At 49.6% G+C, this 22,298-nt stretch overlaps 9 protein-coding genes across 11 annotated transcripts; 4 read left to right on the top strand and 5 right to left on the bottom strand.

Annotated features, from left to right (window-relative positions):
* Positions 1 to 4: 4 nt before the first annotated feature.
* FVEG_01988 (hypothetical protein) lies at positions 5 to 1,347 on the top strand (the record flags this gene model as incomplete). Its single annotated transcript, XM_018889042.1, has 3 exons — positions 5 to 168; positions 226 to 485; positions 530 to 1,347. The coding sequence occupies 3 exons, from the start codon at positions 5 to 7 to the stop codon at positions 1,345 to 1,347; spliced, it is 1,242 nt and encodes a 413-aa protein (XP_018745114.1).
* A 179-nt stretch (positions 1,348 to 1,526) lies between these two features.
* FVEG_01989 (nascent polypeptide-associated complex subunit beta) lies at positions 1,527 to 2,321 on the bottom strand (the record flags this gene model as incomplete). The annotated part of the gene is made up of 4 exons (XM_018889043.1): positions 1,527 to 1,878; positions 1,947 to 2,119; positions 2,164 to 2,194; positions 2,264 to 2,321. 4 exons carry the CDS (start codon positions 2,319 to 2,321, stop codon positions 1,646 to 1,648), a joined length of 495 nt encoding a protein of 164 aa, XP_018745115.1. The 3' UTR covers positions 1,527 to 1,645.
* Positions 2,322 to 2,689: 368 nt separating this feature from the next.
* Positions 2,690 to 3,801, bottom strand: FVEG_01990 (hypothetical protein). Its single transcript, XM_018889044.1, has 3 exons — positions 3,555 to 3,801; positions 3,315 to 3,499; positions 2,690 to 3,268 (listed from the first exon to the last, which is right to left on the bottom strand). The coding sequence occupies exons 1-3, from the start codon at positions 3,731 to 3,733 to the stop codon at positions 3,138 to 3,140; spliced, it is 495 nt and encodes a 164-aa protein (XP_018745116.1). The 5' UTR covers positions 3,734 to 3,801; the 3' UTR covers positions 2,690 to 3,137.
* A 1,505-nt stretch (positions 3,802 to 5,306) lies between these two features.
* FVEG_01991 (hypothetical protein) lies at positions 5,307 to 9,525 on the top strand. Of its 2 annotated transcripts, XM_018889045.1 has the most exons (3): positions 5,307 to 6,505; positions 6,557 to 8,818; positions 8,870 to 9,525. In XM_018889045.1, exons 1-3 carry the CDS (start codon positions 6,085 to 6,087, stop codon positions 9,004 to 9,006), a joined length of 2,820 nt encoding a protein of 939 aa, XP_018745117.1. In that variant the 5' UTR covers positions 5,307 to 6,084; the 3' UTR covers positions 9,007 to 9,525. The 2 variants fall into 2 exon arrangements, with proteins under 2 accessions (XP_018745117.1, XP_018745118.1); XM_018889046.1 differs by having other exon boundaries at positions 5,307 to 8,818.
* FVEG_01992 (hypothetical protein) lies at positions 9,081 to 13,037 on the bottom strand. The gene is made up of 2 exons (XM_018889047.1): positions 12,342 to 13,037; positions 9,081 to 12,284 (listed from the first exon to the last, which is right to left on the bottom strand). The coding sequence occupies exons 1-2, from the start codon at positions 12,490 to 12,492 to the stop codon at positions 10,246 to 10,248; spliced, it is 2,190 nt and encodes a 729-aa protein (XP_018745119.1). The 5' UTR covers positions 12,493 to 13,037; the 3' UTR covers positions 9,081 to 10,245.
* A 34-nt stretch (positions 13,038 to 13,071) lies between these two features.
* FVEG_01993 (hypothetical protein) lies at positions 13,072 to 14,822 on the top strand. The gene is made up of 2 exons (XM_018889048.1): positions 13,072 to 13,725; positions 13,861 to 14,822. The coding sequence occupies exons 1-2, from the start codon at positions 13,595 to 13,597 to the stop codon at positions 14,291 to 14,293; spliced, it is 564 nt and encodes a 187-aa protein (XP_018745120.1). The 5' UTR covers positions 13,072 to 13,594; the 3' UTR covers positions 14,294 to 14,822.
* A 254-nt stretch (positions 14,823 to 15,076) lies between these two features.
* On the top strand, positions 15,077 to 16,714 carry FVEG_01994 (hypothetical protein). Its single transcript, XM_018889049.1, has 3 exons — positions 15,077 to 15,559; positions 15,621 to 15,905; positions 15,952 to 16,714. Exons 1-3 carry the CDS (start codon positions 15,320 to 15,322, stop codon positions 16,228 to 16,230), a joined length of 804 nt encoding a protein of 267 aa, XP_018745121.1. The 5' UTR covers positions 15,077 to 15,319; the 3' UTR covers positions 16,231 to 16,714.
* FVEG_01995 (60S ribosomal protein L37) lies at positions 16,114 to 17,584 on the bottom strand. The gene is made up of 4 exons (XM_018889050.1): positions 17,419 to 17,584; positions 17,264 to 17,326; positions 17,020 to 17,091; positions 16,114 to 16,934 (listed from the first exon to the last, which is right to left on the bottom strand). The coding sequence occupies exons 1-4, from the start codon at positions 17,420 to 17,422 to the stop codon at positions 16,789 to 16,791; spliced, it is 285 nt and encodes a 94-aa protein (XP_018745122.1). The 5' UTR covers positions 17,423 to 17,584; the 3' UTR covers positions 16,114 to 16,788.
* Positions 17,585 to 18,120: 536 nt separating this feature from the next.
* FVEG_01996 (OPT family small oligopeptide transporter) lies at positions 18,121 to 22,252 on the bottom strand. Of its 2 annotated transcripts, XM_018889052.1 has the most exons (4): positions 21,885 to 22,252; positions 20,502 to 21,831; positions 19,557 to 20,454; positions 18,121 to 19,501 (listed from the first exon to the last, which is right to left on the bottom strand). In XM_018889052.1, exons 2-4 carry the CDS (start codon positions 21,048 to 21,050, stop codon positions 18,549 to 18,551), a joined length of 2,400 nt encoding a protein of 799 aa, XP_018745124.1. In that variant the 5' UTR covers positions 21,051 to 21,831; positions 21,885 to 22,252; the 3' UTR covers positions 18,121 to 18,548. The 2 variants fall into 2 exon arrangements, with proteins under 2 accessions (XP_018745124.1, XP_018745123.1); XM_018889051.1 differs by having other exon boundaries at positions 20,502 to 22,252.
* Positions 22,253 to 22,298: the final 46 nt, after the last annotated feature.

Below are 22,298 nucleotides of genomic sequence, written 5' to 3'. Positions count from 1 at the left end.
CTAGATGACGTCTCAGGCGGATCTGGTGGCACAAGCAGTACTGCAACAATTCTACAAATTACCGTCGAAGCGAAAACCTGCTGTTCGCGACAATGGCGCTCATGAATGGGTTCCGCTGAGTGGCATCGTTGCTGAGAAAAATGGCATTCTAACATGTCTAGCCCTGGCGTAAGCGCATTCGATTCCTGTTTATTTCTCTGCATTCCCTAAAATTTCTTATCGTAGAACTGGCATGAAATGCCTACCAGCGTCAAAAATATCACAATCCAATGGCGTGGGCATCCATGACTGGCATGCGGAGGTCCTAGCTATACGAACTTTCAACCGTTTCTTGCTTGATGAATGCGAGAATATTCTTGATAAAGATGACGAGTCGTGTATCCTCCAGATGAAGACGAGCGCTTCAACTCTGAATGACAACCCTTTGCAATTGTTCGAGATCAAAGACAGCGTCAAGCTGCACATGTACTGCTCAGAAGCACCATGTAAGTAATTTCGAAAGAAAACACTACTTTTACTGAACAAGCAGGCGGCGATGCTAGTATGGAGCTCACAATGGCTTCTCAAGAAGATGATTCAGCATGGGAAACCCCCACTCCTGTAAATGCAAAGCCTGGAGGTGATGCACAAATCTCTTTACTAGGAAGGGCTTGCTTCTCTAGAACTGGAATTGTTCGACGAAAACCTGCTCGAGGAGATGCGCCCCCAACATTATCCAAGTCCTGCTCTGATAAACTTGCGTTGAAACAATGCGCTTCACTTCTCTCAGCTATCACATCAATATTCGTCGATCCTACCAATGCATACATTAGTAGCATCGTCTTGCCAAGATCCCAATACTCTGATCTTGCATGTCGACGCTCCTTTTCAGCAGAAGGCAGGATGAACCTCGTCGCTGGCAAAAAGTGGCTGGGAGGCTATTCGTTTAGGGAGTTCTCAGTTGCAACGACGGACCAGGAATTCGAATTTTCGAAACGGTCTGTACAGATGAGGGCATGTAAGATTTCAGCGAGCAATCTAGCAGCAACATGGTCACGGTCAGGTTTCGAAGAGAACCTCATTGGGGGAGTTATTCAAGGCCGGAAGGCTTTCAAGACAGACGGAGCAAGTCGAGTTTCCAGGCGTTGTATGTGGGAAGCAGCAAACGATCTCGCTAGTAGGATAGGCGGCGCTTCCTCTTCTACAGAAATTTGTCCTGGTGGTAAGACGTATCGCTACTTGAAACAAGGACAGTTGATGGCTCACAGACGGCAAGTTAAGGACGACGCCCGTGAGATGGCACTGTCAGGGTGGATCAGAAATGACGGAGGCTCAGATTTCCAACTAGAAAAACGTAGCAATCATTGACATCATTAGAGATTGGTATTTCTCCCGATGTAAGTCGTATTTTGTTTGTTCGTACAGATCAATCAACCTCAGCGAGCATAAGGTCGCCATTCCACCATGACATTCCCGAGCTGTGACCTTTTGCGTGCCCGTACCTGCTCCTCTGCTACTCAGCATAGAGAGCAGGGGAGTGACTGTTACGACTGCCCAATACCAGGGGGAAACATAAAACCCGCCTCGTAGGAAAAACTAGCCAGCCTCTTGGCCGAACAGACCTACGATTTTACTGCCCCTTCGCCCTTGACTGTGTAGAGAAAATTTACTCGACCTTGGGCTCGTTCTCGAAGTTCTCACCCTCGACCAGGTCGGGGATCTCGTCATCGTCCTCGCCCTTCTCCTTCTGGAGGTTCTGGTAGCTCTCGGCGAGCTTGCGCAGGGAAGCAAGGGAGTCAGGGCCGAGCTGGTTAAGGATACCGGGGACAAGCTCGGTGAGCTCCTTGTCCTCACCGTTACCATAGATGGCAAAGGTGTTGGAAGGAACAGCAGCGTGAACTGTTGGAGTGGAAAGAATGTCAATATGTACCGAGCCCCACGAAACATGCCAGTGTATGATGACTAACCCTTGGGAGCAGCGAAGTGGATGACGTTTCCGTCCTGCTTGAACATGTTGACCTCCTCAATAGCCTGGATGGGCTGAGTGTTCAGCTTCTTAAGGGCGAGCTGAAGCTTCTTGTCGTCGGCGCCGGAGCGGGCGGGCGCACGCTTGACCTTTCGTCGGGGGGTACCCTTTCCACTGAGTCGATCCGTTAGTAGCGACAACTAATGGTGACAGCCTACGGATAAAAGCATCGCAATGCGAAGACATACCCTAGATGACGGATCAGTTTGCTGTTCTCACCTCGAACTTAGATCTTAAAATTGCGCAAAAGTCACGTACCAGTTCGGGCGCTCAGGCCGAGCTTCTTGAGACGTTCTTGGACTTCGGCGGACGACATGATGGGCGAAATTCGATTGCGGGGGATCGGGGGACTCGATCGAAACTGGGACAAAACTCGTCAGTCGGGGGGGTTTCGGACGGGAAAAGTCAATTGTTGGAAGGAATTTTGCTCGGAAATTCGTGTATGCGTGGGTTCAGCAACGTACAGTAAGTTAGGCTTGGTAATTAGCTGTTTGTCGCCGTCGGCTTCGAATCGGTGGTGATAAGTCAAAGTAGATTTTGTGCGTTTTTCGCCTGTGGAACTACCTTTCGCCGATAATTTTGAGGGGCTCTGGTGCTCCGCCCTTCACTAGGACCACATTCATCGCCCGTGACGTTATAGCCGCCTCACGCCAGGCTCGTGGGGTAAATGAAGAAAACCGCACGCACAAGGAAGCCATAGCATTTGATATCGAGCTCTTACGATGCTCTATTCAGTCACTTCCTATGATAGATTATCTGAGACGAAAGCATGAACCATTCAATTGCACCTAAGCGAGGGCTCTGTCGGGTAAAGTTACTGCTACCTACTCGGTGTGATCACATTCTTTTAGCCCTTCCTCAGCTGTTTCCAGAAAATTGATGATTCGGATACCTAGCCACTCGATGGAGATATCGATGGTCATGCCGGGGCAGTTTAGGCAATGAAAGATGATTTCATCTTGGTTTTCGAATGAAAGCAGTTGAATGTTGATTCCAAAAACTCCAAATAATTTACTCAGCCCTGCAACTAAGGTATTTCCTATGATAAGCTGTTATACATGAGCCGTCCTTCACCACACCACATGATCTTACAAGCATAAAGGGCATTCGGTTTTAGTTACCATCGGCGGCTCTATTTTGCGTCAAGGCCTGCCTCCCTCCTCATCTCTTCTCGTCGAGTGTCTGCGTCCTTCTGAGTTGCTTTCGCAGCGGCGGCGGCGGCTTTGCGCTTTCGCTCCTCTTCCTCTTTCACGACAATCCAGACTAGCTCAGGTTAGTAATTGATACTTCGCGGACGAAACAAACACACTTGGTTTATCCGACTTGGAGTATTCCTTCAGTCGAGTCACAAAGTCGTCAAATTCTTGTTGTCGCTCCTCGCGATTCTCCAAACTCTTCTTCCGCAACTCGGGGTTGTATCTCGATCGAAGCTCTTCCTCGGTAGGAGTTAACCACATTGTAAATGCCGGTCCGCCGACTGCGACAGCAGCGCCACTGCAATATACATCAGCTTGGTCTTTCACTGACTCTAATAATGGCAAAGACTTACCCCATCAGGACTTTGGTCCAGAACCACCATCTTGAAGATGGTTGTTTGGCAGCCATTATGAGAAGGGGGGGAACACGAGTACAGAATTTGAAGACGTGAAATGCAACAAGAAATTGGAGTTGAATCTGATTTGGTATCAATTCTTCCAATGATGACTTGCACGATTCTGCATCCGTCATTGATTTGGCAGTATGCCCTCATTGGTAGTAGTCCAATCGGGAAAGCGGTCACGGAGCTGAGCATGGCCCGTAGCCGAATATATTCCTTGACTTAGGTCACGAAGCTCTTAGCACCACTTCTAGCGTTGATAAGAGGTTGGTACTCTGCAACTGGGGGTTACAATCATTGCTCTTTGAGATTTCCATACATATGTAGTATTTTAGAAGCCAAAACATGCAAACTGTACTCCTTAACTAGGTACATACATGCCGATCTTCTGCTGTGAACATAGCAAACAGCTTGCCATAGGGTAGTCACCTTGGAGCAAAAGTTGCTAGGCCGACCACCTACACGGCTCAAGAGCCAAGACAATGTTTCAGCTTCCCACAGCGTGGTATTCTCCTTTCGTGTTCAACGAGAAGCTGAGGTGGCGATACCCGTCTTCCCAGAAAAGAGGCTTCGTGGCTGTTAACTGGTTGACAACTGAAGTCAGCTCGGACACTTCCTTGACGAATGGCGTATCAGGAATCGAGCTGGTAGACAATTGATCTCCGGCTTCGTCGGATCTACAGGTTCCCTCCAATACATTTGTCTCACGGCCTTGCACTTGACTGTTTCCATCTTCACGATGTTATAATCGCATAGCCTCTGGCTTCTTGACGTCAATACCTTCATCGGAGGGCTAAGCGAGAGCATGGGGACAAGCACCGCAACGTTTCACTCCAATCTAGCGCCGATTAACCACCACAAGACCTGTCAAATTTGAGAGCGCCATGAAACCCGCTCGTTAATTGGGATTCATTGCTCTTGGCCAGATCCATAGATGATGTTATGCGAGCCACCGTGCTTAGGGCTATCAGGGGTGTAAGAAAAGTACTATAAACGGCATTTACGTAGACTAGAGAGAGGGCGAATTCAAGAGAGCTCATTGTTTTATTGATTTGTTTCGGCTTTTGAGGCCAGTCTTTTCAGCCAAGAGCCTGTTATGAATGATTATTGGAGGAATGAGTGAGAGATCAAATCCTTGCGGGAGCAAACAATGCCAGCGTAGTATGACGACGAGCATTGTGATACAAAACACAGCTTTGTGTGAAGCAAGCAATAATACCCAAACCCTGTTGGATAAGTCATCGCCTGAAGACGGAAGCCGGGCCAGTAAAACCGATTAACGTCGCCGTTAATTAGCAGGGGTTGGATTGAGCCACAATCAGTTATGCAGCCTGTTGGCGATTGTAAGCCAAGCCGGTAGCGGCGAAGCGCCATGTCTTTCGATTCTTCGAATCATTGGAATGGATTGCCTAGTGGGAAACCCCTGGGCTGTGAAAGAAGCACCGCGGCTTTTGACTGTGCGGGTACAGTATTGACTCGAAAAAAGAGCCGTTGTCAGTTCGTGACAGCATTCCTCCATTCCATCAAGCGCTTCGCTTCCATGGGAACCTCCTTGTGCCGAGTCGCTTGTTTTCTTTCGCGGCATACAAGTAGGTAGACAAAACCCCTTGACAGAACAGGGCCCGTACATGACAGCATGATTAAGGCCAAGGGCCCTACAATACAGGCATTGATTCCCCTTAAGTCCTCCATTCAGTGTCATAATTTATCCCGAGCGACAGGGGTTGGGGTTCAAGTAAGGTACCCGCATGCAGACTGGTACCTGGACGACCCCACTCAGAGTAACCTAGAAAACGGCCCTAAACGACAAGCCACTGGAGATTTAGCGCTCTTGCTCCACAAGCTTCCATTGAAGAACAACTGGACCTGACTGAATGGATGGAAACCACATGCACTTGGGGGCAGGTCACGTTGGAGGTTGGAGGCAACCTGACCTGCCTCTTCATGGATACCTTGAGCTCTTCCGTTTCGGATGAACCAAGCATAAAGGGCATCCCCCGTCCGCTTGAAGGGTACTAATGCTTCTCCTCAAATGAGCACTCCTTTGCAAAAACTGAGGTTACCTTATTCGATATTCTTTTGCGCCACTTCTGGTACCTCCTGTCCTCGCTTTCACTTGTATCGCAGACGAACTTGGTCTCTTTGACAGCTTTGTACCATATCTTGCCAGCTACTTGCAGACTCGAGGACACAATTATCCTTCTCTCATTATTTGTTAAGTCCTTTTTTTGGCCGGGATTATCGACAACTTGTCATCCTTTCTCTTGCAGTACTTCCACGATCTGGACCGCCGATCACACACTTATTGGAACCCCTGTTGCTGAGGCTGCGGCACGCCATGCGACAGTGATTGAAACTCATTCTGCGCCGACCGATACTCAGAACCTACAGCTTCTTTTGATTTCTGGCTCTGCAACCGTTTGCATTATACGACAACCCAGACACAAAGTTTGTTTGTGTCGCCAACAGTCGAACCACACCTATGGCATACGAAGGCGGCTATGGTGGTCAACAGCGACCTTACGGGGGCCAAGCACCACCTAGGCATGCCCCGCGACAACAAGCCAATGCGCCGCCACAACAGTATGGAGCATCACAACAGTATGACGAGTATCACCAAGACTATGGGTATGGCTCTGGACAGGATTTTGGAGGTCAACGTCAAGACCAGAATTATGGTAGAGGACCGCCTCCACAAGACCAATATGGGCGCGGTGGTAGCGTGATACCCGGTCCTCGCGGAGGGCCCATTCCTCGTCCACAGACAGCTGATCCGCATCGTGGGCAACAGCGCCCTCCTCGAGGAGGCCCGATGCCAGGACCAGGCAGAGGCATTCCTAATGGACACCCTGGGCAAGGCGGAATACGCCCAGGACCATATGCGTCGAATTCAGATCCCGCAGGTGAGTTTCAAACCTGATGCTATGACTCTCAGCTTACAATCGCATGCAAAGCCCGCCGCCACCCTATGAACACGCCTCCTATGAGTCCTCGAGACGGGCATTTCGGACAAAAGCACGTGCCACAAGAGCGTGGACGAAGGCCAGACATGCCTTATGAGCAGCAGATGGTTGATCAAATGTCGCATATGGATATGAACCAGAGACCGATGGTGCCAACTAATGGACGTTCAAGTTCCGATGGCCAACGCAACCAGGGCGAATATGGAAGACCACCAGTGAATGCGGGGCGCGGACCCCCTCCGAGAGGTTATCCTCAAGGAGGTCCTCCACGGCAGAACCCAGGCTACGGAGCTCCCGATGGCTATGGAAACTATAACGATGTATATAACGGTGCTCGAGAGCCGCCTGTAGGTGGCTTTGGCCCACCGGCACGTAGCAGAACGATGCCTGTGGATGATATGCGACAAAGAGGCAACATGCCACCACCTCAACGGATGGACGCAATGCAATATAGCACTCCCGCTGGCAGAGGGATACCACAAAGACCTTCGACTGCTGGCGGTCACCGGGCACCTACCCAAAGGTCGTACACAGCTGGGCCACAAGGAGGCCCGGGAGGCCACTATACTGGGGAGTATGATGATCGAAGTGCATACCATAAACCATCAACAGCTTCTTATGACGAAGTTTACGATACCTATTTCGACAATCAAGGCAACAGCCAGCCTGAATATGGGCCAGAATCCCAGCACAATCGAGTCAGCCTGCCGGACTTCGATGCTGCACCAGCTCCAGGGCAACGTAGTTCGTTCGAACAGTCAATGCGCCCCAGCAATGAACAGCCTCAGCGAGGAGCCCACCAAACAGCCGTTCTTAATCACGCCAAGTCACAACCGGTCCTTCGTCAACCTCAAACAGCTGTGTTTGAGATGGCTGGCGATGTGCCAGATGTCCCTGCAGTCCCACCGGTTCCACCGTTGAGCAACTACCAGACTGCGTATGATCAGGATTATAACCAAGTACCGACCAGGGGACCTAGTGCACCAGCAGCTATGAATGGTGCTCGTACTAGTGGACCCATGAATGCGGATGGCCTTCCTTCACATCCTGCTCCTATCCGACCGGGTCTTATGCAAGATTCAATGGTTCATCTGGGTAATAAGCCAGCTCCCGTTAGAAACTACGGAGTCTCTACGCCGGCACCTCAGCCGCAACCACAACCTCAGCCTCAGCCACGACAACCTCAGTATCAACAGCAGCAACGGTCTCCACCCAGGAACAATAGCCAACGGCAGCCGGCCAGGGACGAAGGCCCTGTTACCACACAGGAACTAGAACATCTCAGAATGCTGATCAAGAACAATTCAAGTGACCAGGACTCAGCATTGAGACTGGCCAAGAAGTTGGTTGAAGCTGCCGACGTCTTGGCGCCTAAGATGCCAGACCCTAAGCAACGTACAAGGGCACGCGAGCGTTATCTTATCGATTGTCATAAGATTCTTAAGAAGTTGGCTAACGCCCAGAATCCAGACGCCATGTTTCTCCTGGCAGATTGTCTCGGACGAGGTCTCTTCGGTGATAGCGACCATAAAGAAGCTTTCACTCAGTACCAGTCTGCTGCAAAACTTGGACACCCTGCAGCAGCTTATAGAACCGCAGTGTGCTGCGAGATTGGCCATGAGGAAGGAGGTGGTACACGTAAGGACCCAATGAAAGCAATTCAGTGGTACAAACGTGCTGCCACTTTGGGCGATCCTCCAGCAATGTACAAGGTTGGAATGATCTTACTGAAAGGGCTTCTTGGTCAGCCCAAGAATCCCAGGGAAGCGGTGGGGTGGCTGAAGCGGGCTGCAGAGCGAGCAGATGGGGAGAATCCACACGCACTACACGAACTCGGCTTGTTATACGAATCAGCTCAACCCAACGATGCTATAATTCGAGATGAAGCATATGCATATAGTCTATTCCTCCAAGCTGCCGACCTGGGTTACAAGTTCTCTCAGTATCGACTTGGATGTGCTTTTGAATATGGATTACTAGGCTGTCCGATCGACCCTCGACAGTCCATTCAGTGGTACTCAAAAGCTGCCACACAAGAGGAGCATCAGGCAGAGCTTGCTCTCAGTGGCTGGTATCTCACAGGTAGTGAAGGTGTACTAGGACAAAGTGACACTGAGGCTTACCTTTGGGCCCGCAAGGCCGCCATTGCGGGCCTTGCTAAGGCTGAATATGCCATGGGTTACTTCACAGAGGTGGGTATCGGCGTTCCCCCAAATCTGGAGGATGCAAAGCGTTGGTATTGGCGAGCAGCCGGTAAGTGCAATAAAATCATACTTGTGGACGACAACTGACGACAGTGCACAGCTCAAGATTTCCCGAAAGCTCGTGAGCGCTTAGAGGATCTGAAGCGTGGTGCAGGCAAAAACGGCGCGCGTCAGCGTGAGCGCATTTCCCGTAGCAAGATGGAGAGACAACAAGAAGGCGACTGTGTTCTCATGTGAACTATACAGTTTCATCCCGTCTTACCTCAGACACAGAAAGAAGGATGAACATGAATTTGATGAAGATAGCGGGACACGAATCGATGCCTTGCAGGCACAAACAAGGGTTTCAGTCCCTGAGATGTATGAATTAAAGAAAGGGCGTTGGATACGTTGTCTTGGGATTAGCGTTGATTGCATACGGCGCAGATATATACCATCAGGGGCATTTCATAAAACCATCAGCATCTTGCACGGAATTGTCTACATACAAAAGGAGAAGAACAAATGAAAAGAACGGGCTACTGTTCCTCGTTTGCAACAAGAATACCAATCAAACTATAGGCCCAGAGCGTCCTGAAGTATAGCTTATTCTTTGCAAGATTAATTTGTATTCCAGGCTCCTCGCTAATGTGGAATTGCTTTCCAGTTACATCATTCGTAATATTCATCCTTCAGCATGAAGGACTCGACTCACCACGGTGGTGAGTATCTCTCAAGAAGCACTATAACCTCCATCGCCGAACTGATAATTACCAGCTTGCCACCCTTTGAAAGGGTATCATGAGTGTCATGTATTTGTGCGTCCATGTGCTTGAAAGACACTGCATCTCAGTATGTTAGTGTCCTATTACTATGAGCCCTCAGCCTCGATCTCACTTTGATAACAAAATTAATCAGCCGCAACCTTACAAATCATCTATAGTCAGAGAGGAATGATCACCAGAGTCTGTGCCGCTTACGCGGGGGGGGGGGGGGGGAACCCTCTAAATGCCATTTAGTCGCGATATTACCTAGCGACTTCTCATCATTATGCCTGTCAGCTCTGGACGCGTGACGAAAGTCGATAGGGGCAGGTTTACAGCACTCTAGTTACATATCCTGCTATATTGTGGTAGTTTAGACCGGAATCGGGAGGAGGACATCCATCAAGGCAAAGGTGTGGAAAGCAACTGCTAAACAGCCAAGCCAATCTCTTATTGCACGAGTATTCGATAGAAATCACCAGCGACAGCCACATTAATGGATGCACAAATCTGTTCTCAATAATACCACTAATCGTCATCTTGACCAACAGAATTATTCATTCTAATCATGCTGGGTCTCGGTATTCAATGCAATAGCACTTGCGTGCCAGGCCCTATGTTGTAAGTAATAACAAAACAGACAAACTCCGTATCGTCAAAACGAAGGAATCATGCGGTGCGCTCTGTCTCATGCAATAAAGGTGTCAAAACTCCAAGCAATGCCCGTTCGAAATCAGAACTTCTCCATCAAATTTGCTCGAACTGTCCACATGCGTGCCCTCTTGCCGTAGATGTACATAGGAATTGTGCACAGCATGAGAAGCAGTTGGATTATACCAATCCAAATATACACCTTCTTCGGGCCATCGCCATGCAACCAATGCGTGACGAAGAGGCTGAAAACAAGTCCATGTAAGATATTCTTTGAAAAGTTAAGCGTCACCAAAGCCTCTCCGGCGTATTGGCGGTAACTGTCCACACAGAACGTGATGGAGGTAGTCGATCCAAGGGAGCACCCAAATGACACAACTCCAAAGAAGAAGGTAGGGACCATCCAATGATCTTTTTCTTCTGCCGACCAGCCAAAGCCCATGAGGCCTATGCATGTGCTGATAAGGATGGGAAGGGCCATAACAAGACGGAACTCAGGTTCGTAGAGACCGCCATTACGCCTGGACATGATCTTGACGATAATGTCACTGACCTTGCCAGCCACGCCAGTTCCCAGGATACCACCGATAAAAGGCGAGATATACACTAAGCCTGTCTGGAGCGCGGTGAAATTATAAGAATCCTTGTCGCGGTATATCATGGCAATCGACTCCGAGATGACGATAAGCCAACCCACAGAGCAAGCATACACGGCAGCTGACCAAAGGACCGCGGGGTATGCGAATAGAATGAAAGGGCGGACCATGACCTTGAGCCAGCTATCACTGTTTAGCCTTCCATGCCAGGGCTTAAGCTGTTGAACGAATGACTTTGGAGGCTGCTGACGGAGGTTGTGTGTGTAGGCCTGGATCTTGGGCGGACCCTGGAGCTGCGATGCATCTAACTTCTCGTTCTCGAGGTTTGGACCTAGCTTGAAAGACGCACTGTTGGACTCACTTCCAGTCGCGCTGCCGACGTCCCCTGGGGCAGCTGGGTTTTTACCAGACGGATGGACTACCGCCCTAGGCGAAACTGGAGTCACAGGCGCTGCTGCCTCTTCAGCAGCGTCGCCAGACTCAGCAAAGCCAACATGGAGATCCCGGCCTCGATGAAGAGCAGCAGGTGATTGGCGTCCATCTTGAGCATGTTCCGCATCTGCGAAGTGTGCTTCAGTCTCACCCTGAAGTAGCCCCTCTCCACCAGTTTGCGGAACCGCATGACGAGATGAGAGTCGGCGAAGAAAACTTGGACGCTTGGATGGATGCTTAGGCCTTGCGTGAGGGGTGCGATCCCAAAAGGTTTCCGGGACAAACAAGAAGAGAAGTACAGCACCAAAAGCAATAATCATAGCCAAGATCCAGAAAACCCAACGCCACGAAAGACCGCCAATGATGACGGCACTGACAAGGGGGACCAGATTCTTGCCGCCAAGCAAAAGAAGAGTGTAGATACCAATGCGGTAGGCTCTTTCATGGAGGAAGAAGATTTCGGCAATTGTGGCTGATGGAAGACATTCAACAGGGCTAACGGCAAAGCCCTGGAAGACTCTGGCCGCGAGGAGAGAATTGAAGCTTGGAGACCATGCTGCCCAGAGTGATGTCCCAATAAATAGGATAGCACTGCCCAGATATACTGGGCGTTTACCCCATAGGATAGCGGTCGGTGAGAACACAACGGAGCCGAGGCCCATTCCCATCATGTAGAGTCCAGTGGTCAAAGCGACCCTCTCGACATCAACGTCGTATGTCTCTGCAACGTCGGTGAAGCCGGCGGCGATAATGGGAGTTGTGCCGCCGCCAATCATGCAATAGAAACCAAGCGACAAAAGGGCAATGTCACGTTTCCAAGCAGGCCAGTTCAAAGGGTCATTTCCTGATTCTTCAGGCTGTGGTTCCAGGATGATAGCCCCATCGCTTGTTTTCTTCTTGCCGTCACTCTCGTCGGGGGAAGCATGGTTCTCCGCTACTGAGGCAGCAGCAGCCGCCGCCGCTGCTGATGAGGCTGATGTCCTTCGTGTATCAACAGGAAATCCAGCCGGAATGGATGAGTGAGATGTTCTGGCGTGCACATTTCGCAGACCAAGAGGCTCATTGCGATGTGATGCCAGAAGAAGCACGGAACCTATAACGCGTCAGTCTTGCGAATTTGACATAGAAACACGTGAGTTTTTGAGCTTACCTGGAACTTCAATAGTCTTCTTGTCGTTCAGAACACCCATGCTCCATCTGGAAGGTCCGTACGATTCGTCTGGCCTGGCACCGGTAGGTCCGCTGCCGCTGCCGCCCAGGAAGCGCCGCCACCTGGGCACATTTGATTTCTCTGACTGCATAAGGAGGACTTTCTCAAGCAAATATGCAAATGAAAACTGGAGTTTTGGATTTCACTTCTGATGCGTAAAGAGGGGTTCTCGATGAGATGCTCGAAGGGGGGGATAGACCTTGATGGATACTTCGATTGTAGGTGTCAAATGGATAATGATATAGGGGCAAACAAAGCTTCTAATGCAGGGCGCGCCCTTGAGGAGGGAGAACCAAGTAAGGCTGGACACAGAATCCTAGGTTAGGGACATTGGATGATGGATAATGGAATATGTTTATAGGTGAGTGTGATCGAGATGGGACGCCAGTTAGTTTCGTCGCGAAGCGATGGAAGGCATCAGGGTCCAATAATTGTGGAGTGTTCAAGTCGTTACCAGCTGCAAGCCATAAGGTATGAAAAGGTACCTAGGTATATGGCAAAAACAAACCCCGCCTGTAATCATACAACGGAAGAGGCAAAAAAAGATGAAGAAAACATGCCACTTTGGCTCGCTGTGAGGAATATGTCCTCACAAAGAAGCAATACGAGGAGGCGGTAGGGTTATAAGTAGGTAAGGTTTCCATGCCTCTCCCTGATAAGGGACTGGACTGGACTCGTAACGGTCTACCTGGCACTACTCAACGGATAACGCGAGTAAGGTTAACGTTGGATCACCAGGCTCGACTCCTACTCCACTCCCGTGCCTCTAGGCCTGGTGACAAAGGATCTATCCCATCATCCTGTTGGGTTGGGTTGGGTTGGCTACTTGGCGGGAGCGGCGGCAGTGCCATAACTAAGGACGATTCCAGGTTAAACCAAGTTTCACTTCTGTAGATGCTGCACGCGTGACCGCCTTGTTGTTGTTTAAACAGTGTCCCGTGCGGTCGGCACTCTGCAGTATCTCTCTGCAAGCTCACCACTGGCCCATCTCACTGCAGCTGCCCCAGTAAACAATGCATCCCCCACCTTGTGAAGGGTCCTGTCGCTGGGGTCATTACATCATTCCTGACATGGGCGTCTTACCATGGCTCACCTCCAAATCTTCGCTTGAATTCCATCCTACCAAAGCATTTTAGGTCCAATTTCACTTTCAGCTTTGGCCATTGAGGCTGTGGTTCATCTCCAAGATTATAATGCACCCATTCACCTTACGTACTGGGCTCCGGCCTTTCCGTAACAAAGCACAGACGATACCTCGTTCATTCCAGCGAGCCTTAATCTCTTCGACGACATCGCGACAAGCCAAGAACCAGATATACGCCCCGTAAGTACAAATTGCCTGCTTTGATAGATCACATGTCTCAGTACATGTTCCCCCCTCCCCCTTGCAATCCATTTGTCGATCGCTGTCTTTGTCTCCCTCTGCCGAGAAATAGCTTGTCTGTTGACCGCCAGCTAGTATCCGCAACAATGACTCTTTCTCAACCTACCTTTCACTCTCGACGTCGTCCCGGAACCCCCTGCTGACCCTGTGGACCGCCTCATGGTGCTCAACCTGCAAAGTTGTAAGCCCTCTCATCAGAGATCTTGTTGAGTCTGGCGTTGGCGAGGAGGAGGGTGGAGTGTCTCTCGCGACTGTTGAGTTTGATTCTCCGGATATCATGTCAGGAAGTCACAACTTAGCTATGACTTACATGATCACCAGCATTCCCACGCTCTTAAGTTTCGATAGCGGGGAGGCACAAACAACGACCAAGGTATCAGATGCCAGAAAGCTCGCGGACAGGGAATTTCTGAAGGAATGGATCCGAACTGAAGCCAGAAGACATGGTGGCCGTGGAGGAGGGGGTGGTGGTGGTTCGTCTGTCTTTGGAGGTCTGTTTGGCAAATAGGGCAACACCAAAACTCTACAATTATTTGTATAATAGACGCGATTCCGGGATATTTTCTGCCTTCTGAACCATGCCAACAATATCACAGCCAGATATCTATAGGGCCCACGACATCAATAACACCCATCACAAATGCTTGAGCAGCATCATCACGTCGGACTGGGAGACAGGCATCTGTGGCCTAAAATCTACTCCCTTCAAATAGTGGAAATACTCGTCATTGCTCGCTCTCGGTCACTTCTCCCCGATGAAGATCAAGTTCAGGAAGAGAATTAAATTTGACGTTTGTGTGTACGGCCAATACCAAATATCAAGTGCCATTCTCAAGAATAATGCAGGCCTGGCCCAATGAAGCCCGTCACATACCTCCCATGGTACTGCTCTTCCAGGTTAATGTATTCGCTTCCTTGAACATTGGATGTTGTTGTTAGGCCGAACGAAAACTGTCGATTCAAACGAAGCCTTGCCCGTTGTGTGAGGTCCTAGAATTCATGAACAAATTCGTGTGTCATACGCAAGTCACTAGCGGAAGATTCGGCCAGTCCAGTCTTAAGAAATGGCTAGTTAGATATAGACTACCATCTTCTCATGAGCGTTAACAGGCTTGAGAATTTTGTTAGACTTGATGACGACGGTACTCTATAAAGGAACAGTTCACCCTAGTAAGGCGAGGTTGAATATTCTCTCTCAGAGATCGGAGCGCAGAATTCGCGAGGTAGGTAGTGAGTGTTAATAAGGTTAAATTTGCAATGATTTTCAGCTTCGTCCCTCCTTGAACGGCCAAGTTTGTGTAATGTTGGCAAAAGGTAATCAACCGGATGGAAAAGACCTTCTTCCACAGACTCCTACTTACTCATAACCCGGATTTGAACATAATACTTCACACATTTTCTTCGTAGTTCAAATTTCCCCATCTCTACGGTGTCCTCTCGCTCCACTAAGCACTGATTTTCTCGCACAGTGCTACTCAACCCTCAGAATATTTTGTATCAACTTAATAATTATCCCCCATATTTCAATCCCGAAATGGCTTCTACTTCACGGATACCTCATCTTTTGGAATCCTACATCTCTCTGCCTCCAGAGTCCTCGCTCAATCTTGTCACCAGCGTGCTTGGTGCAAGCGCGAACTGGCTGGTTCTGCGCCATGTGTATTCATATCTGAGAGGTAGTGCAGATGGGGATGAGAGCACCAAGGACACAGGCGTCATACTGCTGAGCTTCATGAGAGATGGTGCCTTTTGGAGAGAGGGCTCTACAAAATTGGTAACAAGTTCACAGACAGATCAATGGACTATTTGTACAGGCAAATACTAATATTGGCCAGGGCCTTGATTTAGATGCCCTAAGCAGAGCAGGACGCTTCACATTCATCGACGGTTTCTCAGGACTCTATGGTGAAGCCAAGAACGGGGTACCGGGCACACGAAAAGAGAGAACGCTTCGGAGTACAGAGCTTGCAGATATCAAAGGGGAAATTGAAGGCGCTATCGCGGATTTGCGTGCGTCGCGTAAGATCCTTATTATCGACCAACTTGATGCGCTTCTCGCTATCACCGATGACTCAACCACAAGTCTCACGCTTCAAGACGCCGTTCTTAGCCTACGAAGTGTAAGTCTGCTCAGAAGAAGTGTGTCAATCGCTAAATCCTTCGCAGCTTGTTCACAGTACGCTACTCACTCTGTCAGCCGACGTGCCTCTTGTTGCTACCCAAGTTACCACGCTTGAACGAGAGCACGCCAGCCTCCTGCTCTCTTCAGCACATCATGCTGACATGGTCTTGGCCCTACGGATGCTTGATACAGGGACAGCGAGGGATGTCAGTGGAGTAGTACGTATTACAGGACCTGGAGCAGAGACCTTGGGTGGTGCTACTGAATATTTATATCATGTTGTTGCGGATGGCGGTGTTAAGGTCTTTGAAAGAGGGACATGATGGATGCTAAATAGAAACCAAAATCAAAGCCAAGAGCAATCGTCGTGGCATGCAAGATGTTGGTCTCAGAACCGCCGCTTGACAGCCTTTCAAGTTGCAGGTCACACCTCAATCAGTATGGTGTCATGCACGAGACGTGAGTTGCCACGACAGTCGACCAAATTTTTTCCTCACGTAGGTCCGCTCAATAGCCATAGGTACGTTGATGCAGAATCAAGATGCCATTTCAGAACCTCGTAACCGAAACCCTATGGAATCTCAGAAGAGCAAAAGGGTCCTTTTTTTTTTACTTCCTTGCTCAAACATGTAAAACACCATGCCCATGCTCCAAGCCGCTCCTTTACACTCCTTTCATCCACGAACCGACAAACACGACCGCCCGTCCCAATCACCACCCTAACTCCGGTTCCAACCAGATTGTCCTTGGGTCTAGGCTCATGTTATGAGCCGCCATTGCTGTTGTATGTTCTCGAAGAGGCGGGTGTTTTTAACGTCCGTGGTGGAAGAGGGTTAGGCCAGAGAGGTGGTGGAAGGGATCAGAAGGGATGCGGTCCCCATTTAGGCCTTCTCGGCAGTAGCGCCTCGAGCGCCCTTGGGGGTACCAGTCTGGAAACCGTTCTTGAATCGTCGAGACACATCCTTGAGGTAGCGAGTGCGGCCAGTGCCGACCGTCTTTCTTCGCTTAGCCTTCTCAGACCAGTTGTCTGTTGATGCAGTTAGTAATGCTGTCCAAGAGCGTCGAGCACTCGATATCGGTTTCTCAACGCCATTTGTGAGAAGTTCACGTACACTTGCGGATCTTGGCAGCAGGGTAGCCGCAAGAAGAGCACTCATGCTTCTGAACGTGAAGAGAGCGGCGACCTATTTCAGATCCCATCAGTATTTCCGTCCACTTTAATGTTTCCAAGCCTCGCCGTTCAGACATCCCTCGATTCCCGCCATCGTTTAAATTCAGCGTCGGCTATATTTCGAATATCCGTTGCACATATCGAGGGCTGCCTAAACAGCGAGACAAGAGGGCATAAGAACTAACCGCATCGTCGGCACAAGGTGTGCGTCTTGTTGTGACGCTTACCGAAGCTGGAGGTACCCTTCGCTGTTGAGACGCATTAGCATAAACTCTTAGTTACTCTCGGGAAAAGCATCGTCTGCTGTTGTTTCGCGAGCAGTTGACGAGCGGCGACGTACTCATCTTGGCTGTGGTGTTTGGGCGGTTAGTTGAATGGCGATCGAGAATTCTTCAATTTGGGAGACCAATTTTGCCGGAGTGAATTTTTGGGGAGGAGCTGTGGGGGGTTGGATCATGTGATTTGTTTGCCCTAGATGGCAAGAGCGATGGTGATTTACGCTACGTACCTAGATAGGGAAAGAGCAAGGATTTGCAGTCACGTGCAGCAGTGCCACCAAATTTAGCGTTATTGAGGTGTACGACTGGTGTTAGGCGCGATGAGTTTCTCGTCTCCTCCCTTTGAAGGCGTGGGAGAATGCAATTGCATGTAAGTGCTGTGCTGTAAGTGCCAATGCATCAAGTAAGGCAAGGATGGTGCCTTACAGATGCCATCTCCCGGTCTCATGAAAGTGTTGCCAGTGGAAGGCGCAGAGTGGAGATGCCATCATCTACCTTCAGGTACCTAAGGTAAGGAACTGTCTGCCATGTAAGAGTCGAGGTAATACAATAAGGTAGGCTGGAATATCCTCTCAAGCTATCTCGCTCTTCTATTCTTCTTTTATTCCCCCTTTAGCCATCCTTGGTATGAGAAACGATAGTTGTCTATCTTATACTTTATCTTCGTTCTCTCTTTTCCATAGTATATAGGTACAATACATGTCCTATCTAGGGGGAGAAAGAAAACTCAGTACCTTAATCCTAAGGGATGAAAAGATTTAGGTATTTTGTTCTAAGCTTAGGGGACTTTACTAAGTTTATTTTGGCACCCTCTTCTAAAGTCTTATATTTTCTTACTCCGCATCGCTGCAAGTCCAGCATCATCGTACTAAGTTCTGCCTTCCACTGATCGAGTCTTGTGTAACAGTTATTTCGTTAAGAAAACTCATTGGCTCTGAATGACGATATGAATTCAAATCTCAATTGAAGGTACAGCTGTAATTCAAATGCTCGTAAGTTTTCACTCATATCCAAACAGCTTCTTCCAAAAAGTCCGTGAACATTAATCATCATTGAGGTATCTCGCACGCGTAGTAAGAAACATTGCCAAGTAACAAATAGTCTAGATCATAACGCCTCGAAATTCCTTCAGTTATCCAAATCTCTCTTCCCAAAACCATGCCCATGAACAACCATTTACAAGATTGGTTACTTAGTTCCAAGTTGAAGGTCCAATAAACGAGCCCTTTGGAACTGTCTTCGAGACCGCAGTGGTCTTCCAGTCCATCGTCTCCAACGCGCCATAGTTACCCCACCAATTGGGGGGAGAAGCACTGGTCAGGTACAAGGTGAAGAAAATCACCATTGTTGACATGATGAGGCCACAATCCAAGGCCGCTGAAGTGACGTAGTTGTACTGGAGCCACCAGCCCGTATATCGTCTCTTGACGAAGCGGTTGAAGAAAGCACCGACCATGCCCCAGCATAGGTAGATATACACAGAGGCTGGGGGCAACATACCAGCACCACCGTAGATAAGAGGTGTGCTGACATATCGCCAGATCGAACGAGGCCACTTGCGGGCCAGCAGCCACGTGATGATTGGTGTGACAGCACCAACCAGCCAAAACCACTGGAGCGACGAGTAGATTGAGCCGTGACTGAAGATACGAGCGGGTCCAATGGCTCCCCAGATCACAGAGGCCGTGTAGAAGACGCGGCCACCTGGGCAGGTATAGTTGTTGGGCTGATCGACCGCACAAACGTCAGGAATGTGTCCCAGTGCCCAGTTCATCACGCAAATCTGTACAATAGCCGACCAGATTGAGGCAACTAGCTGTGATGAAAACATGACTCTGGGAGGGACCTTCATGTAGTGGCCAAGCTTGAGATCCTGCGCAAAGTAAAGTGCCTGGCCCATGCAGATGTAGCCGTAATTCTTGAACATCATCATGGCCATAGGGCGACCAGGAACCATGTAGCCAATGATGAACTCAGTCAGGACATTAAGACCAAGCTGGATGTTGGTGATAGCCTGAACAACACCGATAGGGATCAACCACAGCACGGGAATAAGGAGGCAAATGAAGTACGCCCAGACGGGGAAGCCAGTTGGCCAACCAGCAATCACGCCAATGGAAATAGCAACCATGACAATGAAAAGAGCTGATGAGTGTCAGTATAAAAAGATTTGGGGTTGTTAGAATGTCACCAAACTTACTCGCATACCACCAATCCTCCGCATCTCGGTACTTCTTCATCAGTCGCATGTGCACGTCATCCTCCTGATTGCGGGCCAGCTTGAATTGTCTCCAGATCTCATGCCCATGGTAGAGCACAACGTGAACAACAACTGCTGTAACAGCTGCGAAGGACAGACCATAAGAAAGAGCAAACTGCGTCGGTAGAAAGAGTGGCGAGTATTCCTTGTAGGCAGTTTCATTGAACTGGAAGTTACTGTCGAGGATTCTCGTAACATTGTAGATGGCGCCCGTGTTGTCGTAGGACTCGGATGACTGGACTGGGAAGTAATCCGCATACCAGGTACCTGTAAAGTGGATGCCCATTGATATGCAGATGAAGAAAACAATGATGCCCAGGAGAACATTCGCGATGGCGTGGAAGGGAGGGATAAGAGGTGACTGTAGGTAACCGCTGTACACGGTCCAATCGAAGGATGTAGGCATCAAGCCATAGCCGGTCATGCCACCAAAGATCTTGTTGACTTTAACGTTGTGAGGTGCAAGCCAGCAAACCCAGGTGAAGTAAGAAAGACCTTTGAAGATCCAACCTGGGAACCAGTACCAAACAAAACCTCCAGCTCCAACGATCAAGAACCATCTATACCGTCCCATCTTCCAGCCATTGGTCTTAGTAGGGTCCGAGCCGGAGTGATCGTGAAGCGTATAGAACAAGGCACAATTGACCAAGTCAGTGGGCCAGATCATAGCAGCCGGCCACACCAGAAAGCGACGGGCAAGTCCAGCCAGCCCATATCCAGTGCAAAGAGTCGTAATGCCAAATAGGATCTGGAAAGCCCAGCCAAACTTTTGGCCGTAAAAGATTTGCTGCGCGAGGAGTACATCAGTTGCGTAGAGAACACCGCCACCGTAGGCCGCCTATCTGAGTTAGTGATGCTTATGAGGAAGAGGAAAACCGTGCATACATTGGACATGGCGACAATTACCACATGCTCCTTGTAGTTAAATTCACCGGGCTTGAGGTTGAATTTGAGACCGAACAAGGTCCATTCTCGGTCAGGCATGATCAAGTCCCAGCCAAGACCAAACGGATAGGCGACAAGCTGGACTACGTAGGTAGTGACTGTGACACTGGGGTTTCGCAACGAGAAGAGCATATTCACACCAGAACCGATGGTGCAAAGAATCAACCCGATAGTCCAGGCACGGATGGTGTTGGCAGGGACATCAACATCGTAGTTTCGGACAACAGATCTAACTTCGGGATAGGGACTGTTGTCCTCCATGAGCGCGTGCTCAATCTCAATCCCCTTCTCGGCATTTCCAGTCGCTATGGCGGCGTCGACATCTGTGAGGTCGTCGATGGGCAGATTGGGATCGAACTTGTGAGATTTCTCGAACTGCTGTAGATTCTCGAGGTAATCACGACCGGAAGCGGAGACGGTCTCGAGAGGGCCGGGGATTGGAATAATATCCTCGGCCTCGTGGCGTTTGCGAAAGAGAGACGGCGCCATGATAATTGATATCCTTTGCTCGAGCAATGGATAGTTTCAGCGACAGCGAACCGACGTCGAGGCGTGGTTTGAAGCCCGCTATGACAGCGACAACAACGGCCTTTGGTCTTGTGGTATTGAGAGACGATGTTGAAGCGAAGGAGAAAGCCGACAGCGGCTGATGCTGTGCAGATGTGGTTATACAGACGGCCTGAGACCAGGACGGGGGGGATCTCAGCCCCAAGAACCAGGAGGGCCCAAGACTGAGGAGAAGTGTCGCTCCCCGCGAATCGCACATTGACACCACTCAATGCTGTACTCTGGGAACAGCCATATGAACCCGGTGCTAGACGGGTTTGGCTATAGTGCTAATGTTCGTGCAATGCTATCGCGGGCGACGGCACAATTGGATCTAGACCACCTTCTTAATCAGGCATGGGCTCGGGCTCAACCTTGTCGACTGCAGTCTTCGATGGCCCCCTGTGGTTCCTCAGTCTGAAAATTCGGACCTTTTGTTGAAAAAGCAGAATGTTTCAATTCGTTGGTATTTTTGTTCGATTCTTTTGAGGCGGCAATGTGTAGAGTCGCCAAGTGTTTTAAAACATTTCAGCGATCGTAGTAGCTTGGCTCCTCTCGACTTCGGCTAGGTTTCCCTATCGCAAGGACAGCCCAGCACGCCTAGGGCGCCCTGTTCGTCCTCGATGTCACATCAGGCATTGGCACGCCATTGTGTTATCTTACGCACCCAATGAACACAGGCCTTGATGGCGTTCAAGCCTTCGGAGCGCTGCTTATCTCCAGCCTGTCCAGGGTTAGCCTCGGCCCACAAGATAACCATGATGTACGTGAGAATACAGCGGCTGGTGTGTGCGTGTTTCAACGCCCAGCCTGGCACTTTTGTCGACATAAACGGCTCGACCGGCTGTCAATCATGCTGAGAACGTCAAACGATGGGCAATTTCTTCCCTATCGTTGATTGATTCAGGGCCAAACCAGACTTCAATTGCCTCCTGAACCATGATGTCGGGTTCAAGGTCCTAGAGCCAGAATCCTTCTGGAATATCGAAGGTTGAGGGTTGGTGGAATCTACCGGCCATGGATTATTCCAGGACTTTTGTTCGTTTCGCCCTTTCAACTTGCTCAGCAGATGCAGCATGTCAAAAGTCCAATCTTCGATTTGATTGTCCCACCGAGTCGACCTGGTGGTAATCGGTCTCTTGCAAAAGGTCCTTTGTGAAGGCAAAGATGGTTTCATTTACCTCTGATCAG

This window comes from Fusarium verticillioides, chromosome 6 (genome assembly GCF_000149555.1).
Source record: "Fusarium verticillioides 7600 chromosome 6, whole genome shotgun sequence".
Classification (NCBI taxonomy): Eukaryota; Fungi; Ascomycota; class Sordariomycetes; order Hypocreales; family Nectriaceae; genus Fusarium; species Fusarium verticillioides.
Note: the sequence above shows the minus strand (reverse complement) of the source record. Positions and strands in the feature narration are given on the sequence as shown.

Excerpts from the sequence above, each read along its gene's own strand:
- FVEG_01995 (XM_018889050.1), bottom strand. Across the intron at positions 17,092-17,263 it reads CACCTTGTGCCGACGATGCG|GTCGCCGCTCTCTTCACGTT; the intron begins GTTAGTTCTTAT and ends GATCTGAAATAG. Across the intron at positions 16,935-17,019 it reads TGCTGCCAAGATCCGCAAGT|ACAACTGGTCTGAGAAGGCT; the intron begins GTACGTGAACTT and ends CTGCATCAACAG.
- FVEG_01992 (XM_018889047.1), bottom strand. The coding sequence starts at position 12,492 with ATGCAGTCAGAGAAATCAAATGTGCCCAGGTGGCGGCGCTTCCTGGGC. Across the intron at positions 12,285-12,341 it reads GAAGACTATTGAAGTTCCAG|GTTCCGTGCTTCTTCTGGCA; the intron begins GTAAGCTCAAAA and ends GACGCGTTATAG.
- FVEG_01990 (XM_018889044.1), bottom strand. The coding sequence starts at position 3,733 with ATGACGGATGCAGAATCGTGCAAGTCATCATTGGAAGAATTGATACCA. Across the intron at positions 3,500-3,554 it reads TGGACCAAAGTCCTGATGGG|TGGCGCTGCTGTCGCAGTCG; the intron begins GTAAGTCTTTGC and ends TGTATATTGCAG. Across the intron at positions 3,269-3,314 it reads CTCCAAGTCGGATAAACCAA|TCTGGATTGTCGTGAAAGAG; the intron begins GTGTGTTTGTTT and ends AACCTGAGCTAG.
- FVEG_01996 (XM_018889051.1), bottom strand. The coding sequence starts at position 21,050 with ATGGCGCCGTCTCTCTTTCGCAAACGCCACGAGGCCGAGGATATTATT. Across the intron at positions 20,455-20,501 it reads TAATTGTCGCCATGTCCAAT|GCGGCCTACGGTGGCGGTGT; the intron begins GTATGCACGGTT and ends TAACTCAGATAG. Across the intron at positions 19,502-19,556 it reads GGAGGATTGGTGGTATGCGA|CTCTTTTCATTGTCATGGTT; the intron begins GTAAGTTTGGTG and ends GACACTCATCAG.
- FVEG_01994 (XM_018889049.1), top strand. The coding sequence starts at position 15,320 with ATGGCTTCTACTTCACGGATACCTCATCTTTTGGAATCCTACATCTCT. Across the intron at positions 15,560-15,620 it reads GAGAGGGCTCTACAAAATTG|GGCCTTGATTTAGATGCCCT; the intron begins GTAACAAGTTCA and ends AATATTGGCCAG. Across the intron at positions 15,906-15,951 it reads CCGTTCTTAGCCTACGAAGT|CTTGTTCACAGTACGCTACT; the intron begins GTAAGTCTGCTC and ends AATCCTTCGCAG.
- FVEG_01991 (XM_018889045.1), top strand. The coding sequence starts at position 6,085 with ATGGCATACGAAGGCGGCTATGGTGGTCAACAGCGACCTTACGGGGGC. Across the intron at positions 6,506-6,556 it reads GTCGAATTCAGATCCCGCAG|CCCGCCGCCACCCTATGAAC; the intron begins GTGAGTTTCAAA and ends TCGCATGCAAAG. Across the intron at positions 8,819-8,869 it reads TTGGTATTGGCGAGCAGCCG|CTCAAGATTTCCCGAAAGCT; the intron begins GTAAGTGCAATA and ends GACAGTGCACAG.
- FVEG_01993 (XM_018889048.1), top strand. The coding sequence starts at position 13,595 with ATGCACCCATTCACCTTACGTACTGGGCTCCGGCCTTTCCGTAACAAA. Across the intron at positions 13,726-13,860 it reads AAGAACCAGATATACGCCCC|TATCCGCAACAATGACTCTT; the intron begins GTAAGTACAAAT and ends ACCGCCAGCTAG.